General features: G+C 39.1%; 1 protein-coding gene across 1 annotated transcript; it reads left to right on the top strand.

Moving 5' to 3' along the window:
* The first annotated feature begins 2,380 nt into the window (after window positions 1-2,380).
* TLR4 (toll like receptor 4) lies at window positions 2,381-17,793 on the top strand. The gene is made up of 3 exons (XM_056138662.1): window positions 2,381-2,533; window positions 9,897-10,063; window positions 14,894-17,793. The coding sequence occupies exons 1-3, from the start codon at window positions 2,441-2,443 to the stop codon at window positions 17,160-17,162; spliced, it is 2,529 nt and encodes an 842-aa protein (XP_055994637.1). The 5' UTR covers window positions 2,381-2,440; the 3' UTR covers window positions 17,163-17,793.
* Window positions 17,794-20,981: the final 3,188 nt, after the last annotated feature.

The following is a 20,981-nucleotide window of genomic DNA, read 5'->3' as shown; positions in this document are numbered from 1 at the left end:
TTCCATCTTGGATGACTATATGGAAGTGTAATACCATTACTTTCCAGGGAATTAACTGCCCTGAATATCTGCTATGTAGTCTCAGTTTCAGGTTCCTCACCATCAGTTGCAGAGCACTCTTGCAACACCTTTGGTAAGTGGAAATGGTGTAAAGCAAAGAAGCAATTGCCATTTATTTATATGGAAAATTCTTGTGAGCATTCCAAGACTTCTCAAATAACCTATTCAATCATATTCAATAACATAAAAACTAATAACAGTAACACAAAAGGAACCTTAAAAAACCATTCATATAGTATAAAAGCAGAATGATAGGATAAATACACAGCCTGTGTAAAGGAGTTCTGGGGGAAGGAGTTAGGCAGAGTCACACTTATTGTTCAGAGTGTGCCTGCCTCAAAAACAGTTGCTGCAAAACAAAGGCTAAATGCTTTTTTCACTGGAAAAGTGACAATCCTCTTCATTTTTTCTTCTGGGGTAGTGAAAATAGGTATGAATATTGGCCTTTTATAAAAAGTGAAGTGGTATAAAATGAGCTTTCAAAAGGTAAGATATAACTGTAATACTCAAAGTAAGGCTTTGACCTGGGAACAACTTTTAGCTGAATTTCACAGCTTTATTGATAAAGTGTGCAGGAGTTTGTTCTCAGTTTCCCTACAGCATGCTCTCTGACAGTTGGATTTCAGATATTTGAGGTCTCTATAGAACATTTTGATAGAACTATCTAACAAACAATATTAGTAATATTTCCATTTTGAACTGTATTCTTATTTAACAGAAACTTACATTGTACTTATTCATCTCCAAAAGCATGTATTTATTTAAGCTATGACAACCATTTGAAGAATAGAAACTAAAAGTCAGTGATTTCTATTATTTGATCATTGTCCGAGTTTAAAAAATGAATTGCATAATGAGGTCTCTTTCGGGATTAAAATGATAAAAAATGCTATTTTGCCCAGCAGGCTCAGAAATTTAAGTGATTTGAGCAGTGTTACAGTTCTCTAGGTTATCCAACCTGGATGCTAATTTTAGTGTCATTTGATTCTTCATCCTAACTTCTTCCCTAGCTCCTTGTACAGTAGAAATAGCGTCTCTCTAGGGCTTTGTCTTCAATCAGTTTCATAAAGAGTTTATTTACAAGATTTTATATTACTGCTGGGCTGGAGTGATAGCACAGCGGGTAGGGCATTTGCCTTGCACATGACCAACTCGACTGACCCAAGTTCGATTCCTCTGCCCCTCTCAGAGAGCCGGCAAGCTACCAAGAGTTTCTTGCCTGCACGGCAAAGCCTGGAAAGCTATCCAGGACATATTCGATATGTAAAACAGAGTAACAAGTCTCACAATGGAGACGTTACTGGGCCCGCTTGAGCAAATCGATGAACAAAGGGAGGACAGTGCTATAGTGCTATCTTACTGCTCTGTTGATCTAAGTCATGCCCCTCCACCTGCATTATATGTTAAAGGTCACACTATAAGGTAGCACTGTAGCACTGTCCTGTTGTTCATGGATGTGCTCAAGTGGGCACTAGTAACGTCTCCATTGTGAGACTTGTTGTTACTGTTTTTTGGCATATCAAATATGCCACAGGGAGCTTGCCAGGCTTTTCCCTATGGGCGGGATACTCTTGGTAGCTTGCCGGGTTCTCCAAGAGGGGTGGAAGAATCGAATCTGGGCTGGCTGCATGCGAGGCAAATGCCCTACCCTCTGTGCTATCTCTCCAGCCCACTATAAAGTAATTCCATTAAAATGGTCATTAAGTTGAACTCCAGTTCTCTTATGACTGGAATCCTTTAACACAATCACACCCACAACTGGAAGAAACACTGCCATAGGAAAGAAGGAGATTGGCCAATAAGAGCCAAGGATAGAGTTCAGCTGAAATTTGCAGCTTCTTCTTAGGCTTCATCCTCTGTAACCAAGAGGAAACATATTTATGTTGTTTAGGTCACCCATTTGTGATTGAAAACCTGTCCAACTTACACAGGTAGAAAGTTTCCACTGATGAAAAAGATTTGAAAGACTAAGGTCTGAGTTGTTTTCTATACCTATGCAACCAGTCTCACGGTTTTCCTTAATGCACTGACCCTGCTGACAGATGACTTCCTGGGATAACTGCCAGCTTCCCCTTGCTGTTGTTATTGCAGCCCCTGGGTTTGCAGACATTGTCTTCTTCCTTTTCTAACTTCCCCTTCGGTGACAGGGGAGGTCAATATTAAAGAAACAAAAGTCCAGAATGCTAAGGTTGCCACTTTCACTTCCTCCTGCTGCTGAAGCCAACACTGCTTTGAATACAGTTAGTGCTAAGGAGCACCGAGCTGAGGAGAGAACACCACCACAAGAGGCTTGGCAATGAACTACCCTGGCAGGCGGTAATGTAAGACAGGTGGTTTCGGCGTGTCGTGCGGGGCACCTCTGGCCACAGAAGATGCCAGGATGATGCCTCTCACACGCCTGGCTGGGACGCTGATCCCAGCCATGGCTTTCTTCTCCTTTCTGAGATCGGAGCGGTGGGATCCTTGTGTGCAGGTATGTGGTTGGGGTAGTTCATCTCCTGTGAGATTTGCCTTACTTCTGACACACTGTTTTCTCCCCAGAACTTTCCACTGGGGACGCTAACTAGTTTCTTTTGTAAAAGCACTGTAGCACTGTCCTCCTATTGTTCATCGATTTGCTGGAGCGGGCCCAGTAACGTCTCCATTGTTGTTGTTGTTGTTGCTGTGTTTGGCATATTGAATACGCCATGGGTAGCTTGCCAGTCCATGCTGGTCTCTGTGTTTGTAAAAAAGAAATAATAAAAAGGGGAAGGGTCACTCATTTTACCTTTTGACCTGGGAAATATCTGGGATCAAGTAATTCTTGATAACAGGACACAAATAGGATACATTAGGATCCTGTACTGTTTCTGGTTTTACAAGTAATGTCTTTACATCAAGAGTTTTGTTTAAATGCTCTACCTTTTGATTTCTGGGTTTGAGGGTGATCTTGAAGGTGTTATTGAACTTCTCCAAACTTTTTCTCCCAACTCTGAAGTAATTATAATGATTGGCTCTTCAGTAGAGAGTTGGAAGAAGGCTGCTTGCTTTTCCTTGGTTTCAAGCTATCAGTTCTCTTTTTGTTTGTTTTCCAATTGCTTTCCCGAGATGGTTCCCTTTCCATCTCAGGAATAAGAAAGTTTTGTGTCCCAAAATAAAGAACTTTTTATATGGATTTCAGACTTCTGAATCTAGACATAATGTTGTATTTAAAGGTTAAAAAAAAAAGACATGGGAACTGGAGTGATAGCACAGTGGGGAGGGCATTTGCCTTGCACGTGGCTAACCCGGGTTTGATCCTCGGCATCCCAAATGGTCCCCTGAGCAACTGCCAGAAGAGATTCCCGAGTTTAGAGCTGGGAGTAACCCCTGAGCATAGCCAGATGTGGCCCACAAACCAATAATAATAATAATAATAATAATAATAATAATAAATTTTAAAAAAGAAAAAGAAACAAAACTAGAAAAGAGGAGAGATGAAGAAATAAAGAGGATGAGAGATAAGGAGAACAGGAAGAAAAAGAGATGTAAATGTCAGGTAAAGCGATGGTTAGTATCCTCATTAAAGATGGATCTCTTTTTTTTTCATAAATTTGACAATTGCTTTGGAAGTTTATGGTAGGACCCAATAGCTGAGATATGTTTGGGAAGTAAGAGGTTGGTCATATCAGGAACTTGAGTACATAAACTGTTAGCGAGTCTTTGAAGCTAAGGATTTGGGAGAAAATGATTTATTATATAACAAAGATTAGTTTTTGTAAAGCTCTCCTTTCTTTTAATTTCCTGCATGCACCCCTGTTCCTTATTTTTCTCCCTGTGCCCCTTCTTGCTGCTGAGTGAATGGAGATATAGATCCTACATTCAGGGTTACTCTTGGGAAAACAATTACATTTACACTTGATTTATTCCTTTCCCTAGGTCGTTTCAAACCCTTTCTCCAAAAGCTGTCTATTCCTGTCTATTCTCTCAGTTATATCCATGGGCAGGTCCTTAGTTTCTTTTACTCTTAGTAACCAATTTGATAACTACCTAGGTTCTCTCCTTAAATTTACTCTCTGCATATATTTAGTGTGTTTCTTTTCCTGTGATTCTGTTCTAAATAATGACTACCCATATGAACTTATAATAGGGACTGGAGATATTGTATGGTTATTATCGCAAGGTTATTTCTGAGGACAACATATGGTACATTAGATGTCACCAGAAGTGATCTCTAAGCAGAGCCAGAGTAAGTTGGTTCCCTTTCTATCTCAGGAAAAAGAGGGTTTTGTGTCCCCCAAAGAACTTTCTATGTGAATTTCAGACTTTTGAATCTAGGCGTAATATTCTATTCAAAAGTTGAAAAATAAATAAGACTGGAAAAGAAAAGGAGAGATAGGGAAATAGAGAGAGATGGGGAGATAAGGAAAGCAAGAAGAAAAAGAGTTGTAAATGCCAGCGAAAGCAACGGTATCTTTTCTTTGTGCAACACTGGGCACCACTGGGTGTCTCCTCAAATAGCAACAAAAAAATTAATAGTAACTGCTGATTGCAATTAGGGGAATTTTCTCCTATCCGACCTTTGCACTGACCAAGAGCACTTTTCCTTCAGCTGGAATGCTTTCTTCCTAGAGCAGTGCTGCCCAATGTTGTTGTCAGGTCGATTATTATATATATATATATATTTTTTGGTGTATATGGTTGCCCTCTTCTAGATTAAGAAGGGTATGTTTATTTGTAGCTTGCTAAGGAATTTTATACATTTTTTTATCATTTTTTTATTAGTGAAACACCATGAAGTACACTTATAGACTTATAAATTTTTGTGCTTGGGTTTCAGTTATACAATGATCAAGTACCCATCCCTCCACCAGTGCCCATCCTCCCCCACCACGGGTCCTCGCATCCCTCCCTCCCATCCCCCCCCCCCCCCCCCCGTCCCACCCTGCCGCTGTGGCAGGGCATTCCTCCCTGTTCTCTCTCTCTTCTTTTGGGTACTGTGTTTTGCCAGAGAGGCATTGAGTGGCAATCATGTTTGGTCTATAGACTACTTTTAGCATGTCTCTCCCACCCTGGGAGGGTCTTCACAACACCCTTTCTTTGGTGCTCTCTTCTCTATCTGAGCTTCCTTCTCACCTAGCACATGTGGCTGGCCTTCAAGTCATGGAGCAAAATTCCTGGTACTAATCTGAGCCCTTCCTGGGTGTTAGTCTCCCGTTTTGTTGCTTTATGTTCCCCAGATGAATGCAATCTTTCTGTGTCTATCCCGCTCTTTCTGACTCATTTCGCTTAACATGATACTTTCCATGTAGTACCACTTGTATGTAAATTTCATAACTTCATCTTTTCTAACAGCTACATAGTACTCCATTGTGTAAATGTACCAAAGCTTCTTTAACCAGTCATCTGTTCTCGGGCACTCAGGTTTTTTCCAGATTCTGGCTATTGTAAAGAGTGCTGCAATGAACAAACAATTGCAGATGTCACTTCGACTATACCTTTTTGCCTCTCTGGGATATATTCCCAGGAGTGCTAGAGCTGGGTCAAATGGGAGATCAAATTCTAATTTTTTGAGAATCGTCCATACTGTTTTCCAAAAGGGTTGGACCAGCCTGCATTCCCACCAGCAGTGAAGGAGGGTCCCTTTCTCGCCACATCCGCGCCAGCACCTGTTGCTTTTGTTCTTGTGGATGTGGGCCAGTCTCTGTGGTGTGAAATGATATCTCATTGTTATTTTGATCTGCATCTCTCTGATGATTAGTGATGTAGAGCATTTTCTCATGTGCCTTTCTGCCATTCGGATTTCTTCTTTGCGAAAGTTTCTGTTCATTTCCTCGCCCCATTTTTTGATGGGGTTGGGTGATTTCTTCTTGTGTAGTTTAACCAGTACCTTGTATATCCTTGAAATCAACCCCTTGTCGGATGTGTATTTGGTGAATATTCTTTCCCATTCTGTAGGCTGTCTTTGTATTTTGGTCACTGTTTCTTTTGAGGTGCAGAAGCTTCTTAGTTTAAGATAGTCCCATTTGTCTATCTCTGTTTTCACTTGCTAGGTCGATTATATTTTAATGACCCAAATTCAACTAAATTTGAGCTAAATTAATGAAAGTTTAAGTTTCACCTATGGCTTAAATTTTCCTGGTATCCACAGTAAAAAATAAAGAAATCAATTTACTTTCTAATGTTTTTATTCCCTTTTGCTGTTTTTAAGTCTGGAAGTCACATCCTGTGCTTCTTAGGTAGGCCATGCTCTGCCAGAGGCTGAACCAAAAGTCTTGGACATGTACTCTAGCAAGGCATGTACTCTACCATTTATGCTATAGGCACCAAAATTATGTTACTTTTAATATTTCTATTTGACCCAATATGTTAAAACTTTATTTTAAAATACAAGTCATATTAAACTATTCATGAGATATTTGTATTCTCTTTTCCATTGTGTCTTTGAGATTTAATACATATCTTAAGTGTGCTATATGCTTTAGCGAAGATCATTAAAACCTTTTATGCTTAATAGTCATTATATGTTAAATATGGCTACATATGTTAAATATGACAACTTTGTTAAATATGACTTTCATATTTAACAACCTGTTATATTCATGGCTTGATCCCTCTCAGAAACCAGATCTATGTTTAATATCTCCTTCTTGAAGAGTTATATATATATATAACTCATACTATATTTGCTTCTAATCTCCCTATACTGCTTTATCTTTTATAGTATGTCATTATGGTTTTGCTTATTTTTTTCACTGTTTGGCTTCACTGTTTTCTGTTTGTTTGTTTGTTTGTTTGTTTTGGAACACAACTGGTGATGCTCAAGCTTACTACTGTCTCTGTGCTCGGGGATCCTTCTATTGGGTTCTTGGAACTATATGGCTTTCTAGGATGGAACCTATGTCAGCTGCATGCAAGGCAAGCATCTGACCTGCTGTACTATCTCTTTGACCCCATATTTGCTTTCTTTTTGACAGTAAAACTATAGAAGAGGAAGGGTCATGGATGAATTTCTTTACTCCTATGTTTCAGTGCCTTTCATATAGTAGTCATTCAATTTATATGCACTGTAGCACTGTAACACTGTCATCCCATTGTTCATTTTGTGAGACGTGTTGTTACTGTTTTTGGCATATCGAATATGTCACGGGTAGCTTGAGAGCAGGTAAGATACTCTCAGCAGCTTGCTGAACTCTCTGAGAGGGGCTGAGGAATCGAACTCAGGTCGGCTGTGTGCAAGGCAAATGCCCTACCAGCTGTGCTATCATTCCAGCCCAATTTATATGTACTAAATGAAAATGTGCATTGGTATAAGACAAATTATGAGTTCCCTCCTAATTAGTCTCTATACCCCTCTGTTACAGGGTTCATCACTCTCACCACACATTACCTCATTTGAATGACTTTTTTCACCACTTCCCACTTCACCTTGTTTTCTTTCTTTTCTTTTCTTCCCATATATTGAAGTTTTACTGTTCTCTCGAGGACTTCCTTGAAACCCCTCTTCCTCAGAATTATTCTATGATCCTTGAGTTCACAATGGACCTTTTTTCTTTACTGTACTAGCAGAAATCCTTCTAAGCCTAGTTTATGGCCCTTTTTGGTTGTATGTATTGTGATTCTTTAAAATCTAGTTAGAAAGATTATTGAAGTTGGAACCATACCACACTTGTCTTTGTACTTCCGAAAGCACTTAGCAGACAATGCCTATAATATAGATTTAAACAAATTTATGTTCAATCAGTTATCCATTCATTTATTCAACAAATATATTTATGCCTTGACAATTTGCCAGACACCAATCTGAGTGCTGTGGGGCTAGCAGAAAATGAGATCTTCACCTCTTTCAATCTTAAGAGGAAGATGAACAATGCTTATTGTCACATGGACAATGGAATGGTAGATATATCTGTAGAGGACAAAAGTGGTTAATGAAGAGCACCCAGTACTATCCTTTATAAGATGTTATGTTTCTGAGGAGCACGCCAAGGGTAAAATTTAAATATGCAAATTAAGTAAAGAGCTATATGTATGTCCCAGAAGACTTTATGCTTTGTTATATCTCTATGTATTCTTCTTTAAAACATTTTTAAAGATAAAATATATATTTTATGAGTAATATGGGGGTATGTGGTATGAAATTAATAATCACTAATAGTAACTTTTATATTTATTGATCACTTATACTGAAATAGATTTTGAGATAATCTTTTGAAATGTATTGTCTGATTTAATCATTTAATGTATTTTGATTTTGAAAAACAGAAAATGAAAATTATCTAGCTTAGTCAAGAAATTTTGTTGAAGAAATCAGAGACTTAAAAATGGCAAAAAGATGCTAGAGAACAAGACTTAAAACAAATTTGAGAAAGTTTGACAGAAACCAACACAGGAAGCAATGCAGCCAGTTCTTGTCCTGATTTGCTAGACTCTAGTACTGGTAAACTATATTTGCTATGACCACCACTGTTCCTAGGAATCCATGCACTTCAAAGATTTCACTCCCCACCCCACTCTCCCTCAAATATGTATCACATAGTCAAAGAGCCAAAATTGAGAAAATGCTGTTGACAACTTGTGGGCTGTTACCTTGAGAGTTCTGGACCTTGTCTAGTAGTCTCATGGGGGATGTATACTGTGAGTGGGTAGGTAGAAGCAAATACCAAAAACTCTTTGTCCTAAATCATATTAAAGAACAGGAATGAAACTGAGAGCTTCTGAACTTTAGAGATTCAGTTCTCCACCACCTGTTTCTATTGATTCTCATAATATGCTTCTATCAGAGACAGATAGTAGAAGTGAAAGTATTTAGTAGACAAAAGGTTATTTTCTTCTCCATCTATAGTGTTTTTAAAGTATGATGTGAGAGAATAAATGAATTGATAACTGAATGAATAAAAGAAAGGATAAATGGGTGGATAGATGAATGACTGAATTTAAGAAGATTGAGAGATGACATCGAGGTAGTAGAGGAATGACTGGCACCTGAGTTGCACAGGAGGAAGAGAGTGGCTTGGAACGCCTTCAAGAGTTCGAAGAAATAGCTAAGAGGACAAAGAACCTCCGGCTCCAGGCACATCTCTTCGATTCCACTGTTCTTCCTGCACTAACATATGCCTCAGAGACCTGGGCCCTATGAAAATAGGATGAGAACACTATTCGGTTCTCCCAAAGAGGAATTGAGAGAGCTATGCTTGGAGTATTATGCTTCACTCAACTGAGAGAAAGAATCTGGAGTTCTGACCTCCATCGATGATCAAGAATCAGGGATGCTGTCTTGTCTGCCAAGGTGTCAAAAATCAGATGGGCTGGACATAATGAGATTTGGAGACAAGTGCTGAACTAGAGCCATTAGTGACTGGATTCCACCAAACATCAAAAGATCACGGGAAAAAAAATCGCGGGGCCGTTCACCTACAAGATGGTCAGACTTCTATGTCAAGACCCTGAATGAACAGTTTGAGGCTCTTCATGTTCCTGTAGCGAGACACCACTGGGCTACACTAGCATGCAACAAGGACGAATGGAGATGTTACTGGTGCCCGCTCAAGCAAATCAATGAGTAATGGGAAATCAAGTGATCAAGTTATAAAGTGAAAGATGACATAGGGACAAAAGTGAATGATTTGGGACATTTTGGTTATGGTGGAAATGCAGTAAATTTATCAAAATGATAAAAAGTAATACAGTAGTCATGCTACCTAAGCCACAATAAAAATAAATAAATAAATAAATAAATAAATAAATAAAGGAAGATTGACTATACTGTGTACTGGTAAAAATGGTTTCTTAGACTCTGGCCTTGTAGAAGTGAGTTTCCATAGTATTCTGTTGAGGTGCATGAGTAAGATACTGTATCTAATGTTTTATCATTGCAGGTGGTTCCTAATATCACATACCAATGCATGGAGAAGAATCTCTACAGAATCCCTGACAACATTCCTAAATCAACTGAGAATTTGGACCTGAGCTTTAATCCGCTGAAGCATTTAAGTAGTCATAGCTTCTCCAACTTCCCAGAACTGCAGGTGCTGGATTTAAGCAGGTAAGTAATAAGATTTTACACACACGTGATAAAATGTTCATTGCACTGTAATTAAACTTTTGGCCCAGAAAGTCTGACCTTGTGGAGTATCATTTCCATTCACTTATTTACTCATTAAAAATATCTCTTTAGCTGCTCTATGACTTTTGGTAAGCCATCTTCCTTCTCTAGGTGTGTGCATTTTATTCTGTGAAATATACAGCAGAAGTAGAACCAATATCTAGTGCTGACTCCATTTAGGAGTTTTATTGTAAGTTAGGAGGCAAAACGGATTCAAACACTTGAAACATATATTCACTACTTGAAATATATTGTGAATTTTTCTAGAAAACGAGTTTTTTGATGTATAAAATACAACCCCAGCAATTAAGATAGCCATATGACTGAGCACTTCCAGGTATGTCCTTGGTGGCCCTTGACAATGCAAAACCTGAACAAAACAATATTTTCAGTTTGCAATGGGTCTTTTGTATTGAGTTGTCTGGCCCAATTGGCTGACTATAGCCAGGAGTAACCCTAGGAATCCCTGGGTACTGCTTGAGAGTCCAAGAGGAAGAGAAGAAGAAAAGGGAGGAAGAACAGGCAGAGGAGAAGAAGGAAGAGGAGAAGCGTTTTTCATTGATTTCCTCAAGCAGGTACCAGTAATGTCTCCATTGTGAGACTTGTTACTGTTTTTGGCATATCAAAAATGTTATGGGTAGCTTGCCAGGCTTTGCTGTGCGGGCGGAATATTCTTCGTAGTTTGTCAGCTCTCTGAGGGGGTGGAGGAATCGAACCCAGGTCGGCCACCTGCAAGGCAAATGCCCTACCCGCTATGCTATTGCTCCAGCCCCAAACCTGAGACAGAGATAATAATATCACAGTACATAATAGGCTATGTACAATTTAAAGTGTAATACATTGTGCTTTTTAGATGAGTTCCCTTCTCTGCAGTGATGGGTCAACTGATTTCATGAGCTGAGTAGGATTACTTGATCACTTGACTTCCTGTTAATCATCGATTTGCTTGAGTGGGTGCCAGTAATGTCTCCATTCATCCCTGTAGTGTGCTAGTGTAGCCCAATGGTGTCTGTTCATTCTAGGAACACAAAGAGCCTCAAACCGATCATTCACAGTCTTGACAAAGAAGTCTGACCATCTTGTAGGTGGGCGGCCAAGCAGTTTTTTGACATGTCATGGAATCTAGTTGGTAATGGCTCTAGTCCAGTGGTCATCTCCATATCTCATTACGTGTCCAGCTCATCTGATTTTCCATGCCTTGGAAAACGAGAGAGCGTCCCTGATTCTTGACCTTTGACAGAGGTCGGAACTCCAGATCCTTTCTCTCATTTGAGTGAAACGTAATATTCCAAGCATAGCTCTTTCAATTCCTCTTTGGGAAACCCAAAGAGAGTTCTCATCCTGTTTTCCTATGGCCCAGATCTCTGAGGCATATGTTAATGCAGGAAGAACAGTGGAATCAAAGATATGTGCCCGGAGCTGGAGCTTCTTTGCCCTCTTAGCTATTTCTTCGACCTCTTGAAGGTGTTCCAAGCTGCTCTCTTCCTCCTGCACAACTCAAATGCCAGGTCATTTGTCATGTTGACTTCTCAACCTAAGTACATATAACTGTTGCATTCAAAGATGGTTGTTCTGTTGAGAGTGAATGGAACATCAGGAATGAGACTGTTTCTCATAAAATTTGTCTTCGTGAGATTCAGCTGTAGTCCAACCTTTCCACACTCACAGTCGAAGGCGGTCAGCATTTGTGCTGCTTGACTAATATTTGGTGTTATTAGAACAATATCATCAGCAAAACAGAGGTGGTGTAGTTGCCAACTGTCTCTCTTCACTCCCATTCCTTCCCATTTCAGTTGTTGCAAAGGAGTAGATTATCCATGACTTCTACTCAGACCTCTTTGATAGCCACATCCACCTGCCCACATACCAAATTCCGCAGGATGGATATGTAATTCCCAACATTCTCCCTTCCAAAATCCAACATGCCATTTCGTCGGTAAAGAAATGAATAGCACCTGGCCCAGACAAGGTCATACCTGAACACCTGAAGAACCTGCCATCAGTACTCATCAATACACTGCCTTGGATCTTCACGCACTACCTCTCTGAATGCAAGGTTCTGTCCCAATGGAAAACCAGCAGGACTGTACTACTGTACGAGTAGGATTATAAGAACATGAAATATTGAAGTGATATAGGAGATAGGGAATTGGGAAGAAACAAATAACCCAAGCAGAAATATGTTAAGACCAAATAAAAATCATCCACTGAGATATTATGAGAAGGAATAATAGCTAAGCTGTTCTTCTTTGATACTGGAAAGTATATGTATTCTGTGTGTTTACATATATCATGTGTATTATATGTTTTACATAGATATGTTTTTATCTATGTTTACAATTTTCAAGGGTTCATATCTGCTTCCACTTACAATGCTGTCTTCATCTTAGTATTTACTCTTTAAAGTGATGAGTCTGATAACCTCTCAGTATTGCAAACCACAATGTCCAAAGGAGAGAGAGAGAGACAGAGACAAAGAGACAGACAGAGACAGAGACAGAGACAGAGATAGAAATAGAGACAGAGAATGAAATTGTTGCCACAGAGAGACAGGCTGGTGGGGGAGGAGGGGTGGTGGGAGGGAAACTAGGGACATTGGTGGTGGGAAATGTACACTTGGAGAAGGATGGGTACTGGAACATTGTAGAAGGATGGGTACTGGAACATTGTATAACTGAATCCCAACTATAAACAGCTTTGTAACTGTGTATCTCATGGTGATTCGATAAAAATAAATTAATTTATTAATTAAGTAAAGTGATGATTCACCTTTGATTAAACATAGACATGGCCATACAGACACAAGATTTTGGGCTCTGCAGTCATACAACTTAAAGGAACTTAAGAATTAATGCCTAAATTAGAGACGTGATAACTGAGGTCCAAAGAAGCAAAGTGGTTTCCAAGTTTACTTACTTGGAGATCAACAGAGGCACCTTGATTTGTATTTTTGCTCTTTTTCTAGTGCTTTTTCTCCTGTACTCAGTATCCTGTTACCAAAAATTAACAAAATCTGGACTAACATGCTTAGGCCCTCCCTGAATATCCTAAAGGGAATAGGGCATGTGGGATACACCATAAATGTAGTTCATGTTGCACTAGGAAAGTGCTCCTTTGCAGAGTGTAACCACTGTGACTTATAGAGCTATCAAGAGTTTATAATAGCTCACTGCTTATTGACTGAAAGAGAGCCTTGCTTTAAAGACACCCCTATGAACATTGTACATAACATGACTTCTAGTTCTCTTGGGTAAAATTTGGAATATTTGTCTGGCATCTCATATCCCATCACAGCTTCATTTGCCTCTTGTACTTTAGGCAGTGAAACTGTTTCTCTTGGTTCTTCTAAGTTTCATGGTTTCCATCTATCTGCGGGATATTGTCTCTACCATTGTACTCACTTATCTTTCTGGTAAATTCCTGCTTATCTTTCATATTTCAATATCATTGTTTCCTGAGAAGACTGCTTTTTTTCTGGATTTGGGTCACATCTGGTAGTGTTCATAATATATTCTATGGGACTCCAGAAAGCAAGCCACAAATGGTGGAACAAATTCTGTGAAGGAACAGATTTTTTTAAATTTATAAAAACTTATATATTGCTGTTACTGCTGGAGTGATAGCACAGCGGGTAGGGCGTTTGCCTTGCACGCAGCCAACATGGCCGACCCGAGTTCGATTCCTCCGCCCCTCTCGGAGAGCCCGGCAAGCTACCGAGAGTATTGGATATGCCAGACACAGTAACAACAAAGTCTCCAATGGAGACGTTACTGGGCCCGCTCGAGCAAATCGATGATCAACTGGAGGGCCTTTACCTTTACCTTTACCTGGTAGTGTTCAGGGGGAACTTCTGGTTCTGTACTCAGGAATCACTCCTGGTGGTGCTTGGGGGACCATAAGGGAGGCCAGCAATCAAACCTGAGTCAGCTGTGTACAGGGCAAATGCCCAACCTGCTGCGCTGTTGCTCCAGACCTTCTGAGAATTCTGCTTTGTCCCCCACTTGTATGCCAGTGCCCTTGATATAAATTGTTATAACATATTTTTTTCACAAGACTCACTCATGTGATGATCTGTTGCTTACATTTGCCAGTGACTCCTGCAACTTTTAAATATCTAGCTATCATACGTGAATAGCTTTCACAAACTCAAAAGGCATAAAGGTAACTGCAATACTTATGAGTTCTTTGTTTTTGCTTTAGGGCCACCACACAGATGTTTCTTGGAATTATACCTGGTGGTTTCTGGGGACCATATGGGGTGCTGGGAATTGAAACCAGGTCAGCCATGTCCAAAGCAAACACCCTATCTGCTGTACTATCTCTCTTGCCTTTTTTTATGAGTAATTTGAAAAAAATGTCTTTTATCATGATTTGCAACTATGATCTGTGTTATCTGCAGCAATGGGATATATAACCAAGATTATGTGTGGCAGGAAATGACTAAAGTTTATCTAAGGCTGTAACTATTCTATCAACTATATACAGTTTTTGTGTATTTCTATTGTTGATCTTTAATTCTTTCTGATGAATGTGCTACTTAGTGTGTGTGTGTGGTATATAAAAAAAGTTGGTCATTGTGGCCCGTAGCATAATACAAAACCTGCTGGACTTTTTATTTTCCAGATGACCACCTAGCTTGACTCATATCTTTACATATATATGTATACTTATTTGGCATATCAGATCTGTATGAAAAGCTAGAGTTGATATATCATGTGGGATTTTTATTCAGCATAAATAACATATAATTGATATCTCTTTTCTTGGTAGGTGTGAAATTGACATAATTGAAGATGATGCCTATCAAGGCTTAAACCACCTTTCAACCTTGATATTGACAGGAAACCCCATGCAGACTTTAGCCCCTGGAGCCTTTTCGGGTCTATCAAACTTAAAGAAGCTGGTGGCTGTGGAGATCAACCTATCATCTCTCGAGGATTTTCCCATTAGTCATATCAGAAGCTTGAAGGACTTGAATGTGGCTCATAATTTCATCCATTCCTTCAAATTGCCTGATTATTTTTCTAACTTACCCAACCTGGAGAACTTGGACCTTTCCAATAACAAGATCCAAAATATTTATCATAAAGACTTAGAAGTTCTACATCACGTACCTCTACCCAAACTCTCTATAGATTTGTCTATGAACCCTTTAGACTTTATAGAACCAGATACCTTTAAAGAGATTAAACTCCGTGAATTGATTTTCAGAAGTAGTTTTAGGAATAACAATATAATGAAAAGCGGCATTCGAGGTCTGGCTGGTATAAAAATTGATAGATTGGTTCTGGGAGAATTTAGAAATATAAGGATGTTGGATATTTTAGAAATATCTACACTGGAGGGGTTGTGCAACTTAACCATTGGGGAAGTTCGAATTGTACAATTGAGAGAATTCCCAAGGAATACTACTTATATATTTAATTGTTTTGTAAATGCTTCTGCCATAGCTTTAGTGAGTTTGGATTTAACTGAACTAAAAACATTTCCTAAAGATTTCAGGTGGCAGCAATTAGAATTTGTTCAGTGTGATTTTGAAGAATTTCCCATATTAAGGCTCACATCTCTCAGAAAGTTAGTTTTCATTCTCAATAGAGGTAAGATGATGTTTACTGATGTTGAGCTACCAAACCTTGAATATCTAGATATCAGTCAAAATGGCATCAGTTTCAAGCATTGCTGTTCTCATAAACAATTTCGGACAACCAGACTGAAGCATTTAGATATGAGCTCCAATGGCATTATTTCCATGAATTCAAATTTCGTGGGCTTAGAGCAACTAGACTATCTTGATTTCCATTATTCTACTTTGAAACAGACCAATGAGTTCCCAATATTTTTATCACTCAAGAGTCTCACTTACCTTGATATTTCTCATACTCAAACCCACATTGTCTTTCATGGTATCTTTGATGGGCTAATAAGCCTCCGAACATTAAAAATGGCTGGTAATTCTTTTCAAAACAACTTCCTTCCTAATATTTTCATGGAACTGGGTAACTTGACCTCTTTGGACCTTTCTAGATGTCAACTGGAACAAGTGTCCTCAACGGCATTTGACTCACTGCCTAGACTTCAGTTGCTAAATATGAGTCACAACAACCTCAAGGAACTTGACATACTTCCTTATGAATCTCTTAGCTACCTCCAGGTTCTAGATTACAGTTTTAATCGCATGGTGACCTCCAAAGTACAAAAATCACATCATCTTCCAAATAATCTCACTTCCTTAAATCTCGTTCAAAACAACTTTGTTTGTGTTTGCGAACACAAGAATTTCCTTCAGTGGATCAAGGACCAGGAGAAACTCTTGGTGAATACTGATCAAATGCTGTGCATGTCACCTTTAAATATGCAGGGCATGCCTGTGCTAAATTTCAAAAAGGAAACCTGTCAGATGAGCAATGTTGTCATTAGTCTATTGGTTCTCACTGTACTTGCTGTAGCCGTGGTTTTACTTCTTATCTATAGGTTCTATTTCCACCTGATGCTTCTTGCTGGCTGCAAAAGATATGTCAGAGGTGAAAGTGTTTATGATGCCTTTGTTATCTATTCAAGCCAGGATGAGGACTGGGTGAGGAATGAATTGGTGAAGAATTTGGAGGAAGGGGTGCCCCGATTTCAACTCTGCCTTCACTACCGAGACTTTATACCTGGTGTGGCCATTGCTGCCAACATCATCCAGGAAGGTTTCCATAAAAGCCGGAAAGTTATTGTTGTGGTGTCTCAGCACTTCATCCAGAGCCGATGGTGTATCTTTGAGTATGAAATAGCCCAGACCTGGCAATTTCTGAGCAGCCACCGTGCTGGCATCATCTTCATTGTCCTTCAGAAACTAGAGAAGTCTCTGCTCAGGCAGCAGGTTGAGCTGTATCGTCTTCTTAGCAGGAATACGTATCTTGAGTGGGAGGACAGTGTATTGGGGCGCCACATCTTCTGGAGAAGACTCAGGAAAGCTCTCCTTGATGGTAAAACTTGGGTTCCAGAAGGAACAGAGGATGCAGAAGACAGCCAGCATGAAGCCGAAGACCCCACCTAAAGAGACAAAGCTACCAAGATGCTTCTTTATCCAGTTGGACCATATATTTGTTTCAGTAACAACTAGTGCTAAAGGCAGGGGATTCAATGGTGCCCAGGATACACAGACTGTTAATCCAATGGAGTTTGCAGGAATGAAGAAATGATCAACATGCTAAACTGAAGACCTTGCAGATAGCTGTTTCAACCAACTCAGTCAAGGAGTTCATTACAGGAAAGATCAACTCCATTCTTAACACATCAAATGGAATTAGAACTAAGAGACTAGTCTTAGAAGACAGAGGAAGACATAATTTTATATATCCAAGTGGAAACTACTCCTATTTGTGTTATTAACCATCTAAAAGATGTTTTAGTAGTTTCAACCAAGTTGGATAGTTACTTAATTTTTGTTTCTCTTTTGAATACAATTTAAATTCCAGGTGACGACTCACAAACCTGATTCAGAACTCTATCCAGTTAACCACAATTTCCTTAACAGAGATTCAAGTCTTAAACCTAACTTAACTAACCTAAAGTATACCTAAGGACAAAAATGTTACCAAATGACTAGGGTCTTCTGGAATATCTGTTAATTATATTTTCTTATTCACAAGCACCCTTGTCATTTTATAGCATGCTTTAGTTACTAAATAATGATCTCTGATATATTCTTATTTTTGTAAATTCTGTTATATTTTTCTTATCATCTTTATAAATTTTAATCATAAATAAGGCAATTAGAAATGTGCTAGAAATATGCATATTTAACCATTATTTTCAGGCAAATATTGTTAAACCTGGCCGAAATATTCCCAGAGGAGTCACACGAAGACAAGTTGCAATATTATAAGTAAAGGGTCTTTATTGTCTAGCTCAAGCTAGGGCCCTCATCCGGCTCACCATCACAATTATCCTATAGGCAGACTTCTTGGAGCAAGAGGCCCCAACTCTCAAAAGTGAGGGCCTTTTATACCATAACATTATATAACAGGGATTTTCCACAGTCCACCTTTGGGCCACAGTCTGAGGGGCTTTTCACTACTTGTACTTAGCTGATTGGTAATAAATAGGAGTTACATAAGGTTACATAGGAGTTATATAGCGGGGACTTCCCTACCTGCATCTGAATGGTAACCCTTAGTTGACCTCATCATGGCTAGCTAACTTCGGGGAAATCATGACTAAATTCCAGGTATCTGTGGTCAATTCCAGAAATTCTGGAATCGAAACTTCGGCCTACTTACTCCTGGCTTCTTTACGAGCCTGTCATGGCGCTGCCTTTGCTTCTGTATCTCTCATTATGTCACTCATTTTGTCACTAGATGCCACTCTTAAGTTATTACCTACTAAGTTATGACTGTCATGAATAGAGTACTAAAATAATTTGATTGAAATTGACTTGCATTGCAATAGAACGAGATAAGTCTAACGTCATAACTTCCTAGTTTATAATAAACAGTTCTAGCTAGGGGCAGAGAAAGAAATGGCATAACATCAGGGAGTCAGTTCTTCTCAATGATTCCAGAAATATATGACTAAAAGAACTGAGGCAATCACATATGAAAAGGAGCAGAAAGGATTTCCTTCTGACGTAATTGAGTATTTTCTGGTGGAACCTTGAATTCCTAGAGGACTGAATTTTTTTTAAGAATTCTTTCAAATTTTTATTATTGAATCACTATGAATTACAAAGTTACACAGTTATTTATGATTGAGTTTCAGGTTTACAGTGTTCCAAGGCCCGTCCCCTTACAAGTGTCCACTTCTATCCCCCAATGTCTCCAGTTTCTGTTTAGTCTCCCAACCTACCTCTATGATTCTATCTTTTTCTTTATTTTGCTTTTTTTCCTTTTAGGTTCTGTGGTTTGCAATACTGTTACTCATAGGGTATTATGAATATCACTTTATTTTCTTTCAACAGCCAGTTCTTGGGGAGGAGGTGTGGGGGGAAGGTGGAGGATGGGTCAAAGAAAGGACCACAGTGATAATGATAGAGGGAAGTGGTCACTCTGAATGAGGACTGTTGACTGACTAAAGGGAGGGAGTCAACATTTCTGTTTCTTCCTGGGAATGCCTCCTTGAGTACATCTAGGAAAGTACAGATGTGATCACTGAGAATATAGTGTCCCTGAGGCTAATGTTGGTTTCGTGGAAGAGGAATTCTCAGAAAAGTACACTTACCCAACTTCCCCAGAATCATACCTTCAGAGAAAGGGCAATGAGGAAATTTGGAGAAGAGAGCTGTTGAAACTGGGAAAATGTCTCCCTGCTCTCAGGATTGTGTTTGTCACGGAGTGTATAGAGTGTATTTTGGTTGCAGCATGACTGGAGTTGTTGAATGTAGTTGTAGTTGGGTGTTTCTTTTGTTGTAGTTGTTTTGTTTTGTTAAGTCCTGATCAGGACTTACTCCTGTTTCCAGACTCAGAGATAATCCCTAGTAAAAATTATAATACCATATGGGGTACTTGGAATTGAACCTGGATTGGCTGCATCCTAGGCAAATGCCTTAGCCACCATAAGATACTACTAGTCTCTCAGTATGTTTCTAACTTTCACATGTTTCTTGGTCTCACATGTTAGTGAAAGTAGATGTAGGTATTTGTGAACATAACACTACATGTTTGTGTGTGTGTGAGAGAGAGAGAGAGAGAAAGAGAATAAGAAAAAGAAAGAGAGAGAGAGATTAGATGGCATTGTGTGACTATGTGATCATATCTTTGTTCAGGAAAGTATGGTTCTTTCTTGATGTGGATGTTTATGGCAGTTAAAAATGGATTCTCTACTCTTATGCTTGTAAATTTTTTTGAGTGAGCCTCCCAAACAGCACTCAGGGGCCCAGGTGCCAATTTCAGGGATACTTGACCAATTAGACCAGGCATTTCAACGATGCAGCAATGTAGTTGTACTGTATCAGCCCCAGTGGTGCTGGGGATAACTTGATGTATCCTTGGAAATTCTTAGAGATAACATCTGGCAGTTCCCAGGGACCATGTAGTTACTGGGTTCAAACTCAGGTCCTTGTGAATGCAAAGCCTATGCCACTGATCTATTAGCAATGTCCCTGTATCCCTGTACATGCTTCTTATACATAAACATCTACATACAAATGTATGCCTGAAGCGTCTTTATGTAATTTGACACTTTGTGTGAGTATGTGTTCTGCACTCTACAAGAGTTACAAGGAGGGAATCAGAATATGAGAGAATTTTCTATTACAAGTTACTTATAAGGCACTGACTTCTCTTCAGTGATCTTAGCTAGATTTAGAGTTTAGAAATTTGCAGATAATGAACAGTCAGAAAATATGACAGACATGGAAGTTATCTAAAGAAGAAAGTTGAATCTAAAAAGGATTTCTTGTAGCCACAAAAGACTCTGGATTAAAGAGAAATGTCAAGTATAGAGAATTTAGCACTGATTATAATATTATAATCTGTGTAGTGGGCTACATCTTGGAACATATGGAACACTTAAAATCATTAGTGAATCTTCTATACGGGTGAGGTAGCAGATCAAGAATTGGTTTTTCCAATGAACTGACAATAAGATCTGAAGTTCATAGATGTCAATGGGACACATAATAAGCAAGTGGCAGCCTTGCTCGTGACCTCCAGCCTACTCAGGGCAACTCATATTCCACTACAGCTCATTGCTCAGTGCTGATGGCTGACAAAATGAGAAGTGAAACCTCTGAGTTCTCTGGGTATTGACATATGCTAAGGGTCTGTCACTAAAAACATGACTCATTAGGGAAATGCAGAGAGAGATTAGAGAGACAAAATGATGAATTTATAAGACATTAATTCCCATAAAAGATCTGAGAAAGACCCAGAGTTTA

Source organism: Sorex fumeus, unplaced genomic scaffold (genome assembly GCF_029834395.1).
Source record: "Sorex fumeus unplaced genomic scaffold, SorFum_2.1 ptg000129l, whole genome shotgun sequence".
Classification (NCBI taxonomy): Eukaryota; Metazoa; Chordata; class Mammalia; order Eulipotyphla; family Soricidae; genus Sorex; species Sorex fumeus.
Note: the sequence above shows the minus strand (reverse complement) of the source record. Positions and strands in the feature narration are given on the sequence as shown.

Excerpts from the sequence above, each read along its gene's own strand:
- TLR4 (XM_056138662.1), top strand. The coding sequence starts at position 2,441 with ATGATGCCTCTCACACGCCTGGCTGGGACGCTGATCCCAGCCATGGCT. Across the intron at positions 2,534-9,896 it reads GGTGGGATCCTTGTGTGCAG|GTGGTTCCTAATATCACATA; the intron begins GTATGTGGTTGG and ends TTATCATTGCAG. Across the intron at positions 10,064-14,893 it reads CAGGTGCTGGATTTAAGCAG|GTGTGAAATTGACATAATTG; the intron begins GTAAGTAATAAG and ends TTTTCTTGGTAG.